The sequence below is a fragment of the Adiantum capillus-veneris genome, chromosome 27 (genome assembly GCF_014529385.1).
Source record: "Adiantum capillus-veneris isolate H3 chromosome 27, ASM1452938v2, whole genome shotgun sequence".
Lineage (NCBI taxonomy): Eukaryota > Viridiplantae > Streptophyta > Polypodiopsida > Polypodiales > Pteridaceae > Adiantum > Adiantum capillus-veneris.
Window position 1 is genome coordinate 131462264 of NC_140957.1, and position 4942 is coordinate 131467205.

At 45.5% G+C, this 4942-nt stretch overlaps 1 protein-coding gene across 1 annotated transcript; it reads left to right on the forward strand.

Annotated features, from left to right (window-relative positions):
• Positions 1-2849: 2849 nt before the first annotated feature.
• LOC147422775 (uncharacterized) lies at positions 2850-4273 on the forward strand. The gene has a single exon (XM_086503293.1). It carries the CDS (start codon positions 2923-2925, stop codon positions 4096-4098), a length of 1176 nt encoding a protein of 391 aa, XP_086359419.1. The 5' UTR covers positions 2850-2922; the 3' UTR covers positions 4099-4273.
• Positions 4274-4942: the final 669 nt, after the last annotated feature.

The following is a 4942-nucleotide window of genomic DNA, read 5'->3' on the forward strand; positions in this document are numbered from 1 at the left end:
ACCATTCCTCCTTTTGGTCCCCTATTGAGATAGGTCTAGAAGCACTTACCTAGATCCTAACTCATGTTCCCCTTTTATCTTCCCATATCAAGTGATCAATTTAATATGAGAAAAACGTTTGGAAAAGTTAAATATTATATTATATGACAATGAGGGTGACATCCTCTATATATGTAATTTTTTGAGGTTGTGGTCATCTTGATACAGTTGTGCTCATTCATTGTATACATGTACAGTTTGACGTTTATGTTTATGGTTTTTCATTTAGTTTACGATTATGATTATGATATGGGAATTAGGTTATGGCTATAGTTTTGCAATTATGGTATGACAATCAGGTTATGGTTATGGTTATGGTTTTGCAATTATGGTATGGCAATCATGTTATGGTTTTGGTATGGCAAGCAAGTTATGGTTATGGTTTTGCAGATATGGTTTGGCAATTAGGTTATGGTTATGGTTATGCTTATGGTTATGGTTTTGCAACTATAGTACGGCAATCATGTTATATGGAAAACAAGTTATGGTTATGGTTTTGCAAATATGGTTTGACAATCAGGTTATGGTTATAGTTATGGTTATGGTATGGCAAGCAGGTTATGGTTATGGTTTTGCAAATATGGTTTGGCAATCACTTTACGGTTTTGCAAATATGGTTTGGCAATCACGTTATGGTTATGGTATAGCAATCAGGTTATGGTTATGGTTTTGCAATTATGTTGTGAATATCGTAACAGTTTTTGAATTATGGTACATTTATGGTTTAAGAATCTTCTTGTCATTATGGTTATGATTTTCAAATCATGGTACAGTTCCTACTTGAAAACGTTCATAATGTTATACTTGCGGTTTTCAAGTCATGTTTTAGTTATGGTTAGAAAATCTTCATGTCGATGTGCCTATGGTTTGGGAGTCGAGGTTATGGTTATATTTTTGAAAACTTGTCATGTTTAAGCTTTTGATTTTTGGTTTCGTTATACTTACAATTTTAATCATTTGTATTTGAATGTACCTCTCCCTCTTCAGCGTCAAACTTTAGGTGGAGTGCGGTTGCTTTTGCACTCTTCCTTTAGGACGAGAGGGTTGGTTCCTGGTGTTGCAGTACATGCAGCATCAGTTCCCAGCCCTCTCTGCCTAGAAAACATTTTGTAGGTTTTGGTGCCGATACAGGTGTCAGAATAGGCTAGATCTGGTATATCCCTTGCAATAGGCGTCGATATGCACACTGTTATCAGCATTGGAATGATTAAAAGAAATTGGCGCTTATTTCAACGGGTATACCTACGCTCATTTCACCGTTTATTCGGATGATAAGTATACTAGCGTTCATACCAACAATACGATACCGACGTTGATATCGACGCTTATACAGGGCTTTTTATTCTTTAAAAAAACTTATTGTTGTCGATACACGTGTCGATATTCATGCGACGTGTTGTAGTGCAACCAAAAAAGCCCTTGATGTTGTAGCCATTTTAAATGCCTCAGTAGTGTCCTTAGGGCTGCAAACTTCACCTTCATGTTACTCTAGTATGAAAACACGAGGAAACAAAGGTCCTTCATCCTCTACAACCCGAGTTGACTTGGTTCACGGATTAAGAGACCAGTAGCAAGTCCGCTAATGGTGGTTGTGGCCCTGCATTGTGGGACAGCAACATCATTAAGAGATTAGAGTCGATTGAGTAGCAAACATACAATCCAGAGTAAAACTTGCAGGCTGCAACGAGGCCTTTGCAGGTCTCTCTCTCTCTCTCTCTCTCTCTCTCTCTCTCTCTCTCTCTCTCTCTCTCTGTGTGTGTGTGTGTGTGTGTGTGAAGATTATATTGTTGTGCATAATCACAAAAGTTGATAGATGGCACAAATACCTATTATACAAGCCCTCATATGAACCATCGTGGTCTCTTTCTAGCATGACAAAATCCATGCAGTCCAGAATGCATGAGGACTCAAGAGAGGATGGCTCATGAATCAGCATGCTTGAGAGAGAGGAGTCACTAGTGCCTGGGCCTTGCTCTATGCGCATGAGATAATCACCAGCATGTCTAAGCAAGGAGCTCGAGCATCCTCGAAGAAGACGACTCAAGGAGTCAAAAAATCAGGAGAGAGTGGCAAGTGCACTGCGAGCCTGCGAGTCACGACTCACCACTCACGAACCTCAATGGTTGGCCGAAAAATTAAAATGCAAAAACATGAGACGCATTATTGATTAATGCTCCAGTCTCCAGGGACCTGTAATCAGTAATAAGTGAGAACACCTATACGCATACTACTAAATAGACTATACCACAAGTTCACATTATGCATGCATGTGTGTGTGTGTGTGCGTGCGCGCGTGCGCATGTGTGTGTGTGTCACCTTACTCCTTATACTTGCGCTTATCCCAATACAAAAGCTTCATGGTGAAGCCTTTATGGACCATCCTAAGCTTCATTTGATGCCTAAGATGCCAATGATGCCCAAAATGGCCTCCAAATTAAGGCCGGGGCCGGGCTGAATGGCAGTGATGTGGGTCCTTGAGGGACGTGATTTGGAATGGGGCAACAAGGTGATATGAGATATCTTTGTGGGCTATATTGTACTTGCAAAATTCAAAGGTGCAGCCTGTAATAGGGAGTAAGCAATGACGTGAGGCCTCGCCTCAAAGGTTAAAGGGTACTGTTGGATGCACACACTGAAATGATGTGGGTTTGCTTTTGAGCTTGCGATGAAAGAGGGATGGTGGAGCTCTGAATCCTGATGCGGCTGCGACCACTAAAAAAAGAGAATAGCCTCGTGGAAAAAATGGATAGTCGATTGCCTAGGCTAGACTCTCAATTTCCAAATCATGTAGAGTCTCAGCTGCTGCGATGCATGGTACGTACGACGTGGAGCCCACAGGCTCCTTTAGCTTCATCCAATGAAGCTGCGCACATTTAAAAGCAGATGGCTGTGCCCGAATCCTTTCAAGTTTCATCGCTATCTCACGCTCTCTTCTCACAACAAGCTAGACTCCAAGTGAGCGAAATGGGTTCTGGAAGCCGTCTGGCTCTGCTGGTGCAGCACTCCTTCCGCAGGATCAGCAGCACAAGCACAAGCACTGCTAGCCCTCTTCCGCCGCAGCAGCAGAAACTCTACTCAGGCGCAGCAATAGGGACATGCAGATTTGAGGCCGATCTGGCCGCACGGGCGCAGCAGCTGCAGCTGCAGACCGGCGGCGGCAGCGCCCATCTCAACTGGCTGATCGACGCCTGTGCCTGCACGCTCGCCACCCACTCCTCCCTTGCCTCGCTCCTTATCCATACCCCCTCATCTACACAGGAACATCCTTCTCCAGATCCCTATGCACAGCTCAACTCACAGTTAGCAGCTATACCTCGAGAGCGCGCAGACGAGGTGCTGAGCTTTCTCGACGTCTGCACCTCCCTCCAGCACATGGCTGAGGACGCTGAGCGCCAGCTAGGCTGGCTGCAGCGGGCGCTGCACATCGCGGGGCAGGCCCTGCGGATGCCTCACATGACACGCGCCAAGATACAGGCAGCCGCCCATCGGCTCAGATCGGCCTGCCATCAGCTGGACGTCAATGCCAGCAAGCATTCCAGGGACGCAGCGCACGCTGCCCTCAAGCGATCAGTGCAGACAGCAGCCCCTGCATTAAGCACTTCAGATCTGGCCGCCTTGGACGTCACCCTGCTCATCTCCTTGCTGATACTTGCTTCCACCCTCTCCACCTTCTCTGCTCCCACCAGCTCTGCCATGCGCAGCACGTGCAAGCTGGTCGCCCGATACTGCAGCAGGGCCCGGTCAAGGGCGACAGTAGGACCACTCTTGTGGGCAGCCCCTCTGCAGCGGCTGCAGCGCGATCTCAGGCGGGAGGAGATGGGTGCTGTCTTCCTGGAGCTGCAAGGCCTTCACTCTTCCTCAGCCTCCCTCCTCGCCGCCATGACGGCTGATCAGCTAGACAGCAGTGAGGGCGTGCAGGTGTTGCAGATGACGCAGGGCGTGGATAGCCTGCGTAAGAGGGCGCAAGAAGCCCAAGCGTGTTTGTCCACGCTTCGGTCTCACCTGGCCTCCCTCTTTCAGGCGCTTCTCTCGCTCCGCCTCGCCCTCCTAGATCACTGATCATCAAGGAGCCAGCGCCCCCAATTTTGCCCGCTAGCTCACCCGCACCATGAGCTACAGCCCGCTACACTCATGTACACAGAGTAGGCACTTTCCTCTTCTAATCTAATTGAATATAATTGAGGCTTGTACAAAATATTTCACGTGTCAAAAGCAACATTAATATACTTTAGCCTGTCTCGCTGTCAAAACTGCTAACAAAAAAAAGCCATCATTAAAACCTCGTTCTGCAAGTTGAACTAGCTTACTGGCAGCCAAAGAATATTTATGCAAGTAGAGAACAGGAAATATATTAAAGAAAAGAGAAAGAAATACAACTTTGCCTCGCAGGTGGGGATAGAGGCATCCCTCGCATCGCTTCAAAAGGGAAAAAAAGCTAGAGTTCTAGGCAGGCAAAATCCATAATTAATCTCCCTCTAGAGTAGATCTTAAGCATAAGATCCTTCCAAAGATGCCATCTATGATTTCTTTGGATAACATGTAGGGGGGCCATTGGCAACATCTTGCATCTGATTTATCTGATTAACTTTAGCCTGTCTCGCTGTCAACACTGCTAACAAAAACAAGGTGAAGAATCACTGTGGCCTGCTAAGGAAATGTGATGGAAAAGTAGATGAGAGTTGTAAAAGAACATTTATATTATAGAAGGAAGATAATATTTAAGTAACCTTCCTTTTCAATCAAAGAGGACTTTGTCCACCATCAAAAACCTCTATATCAACGGTTCAAAAGATGCACATTTTCTCAATCTTCCCCCATGGCTTTCTGAAGGCTAAAAAAGCTTTATTATTACATTGACTTCTTTGAGCTTTCATCACTTCACACCATGTAATCAAGTTTGATC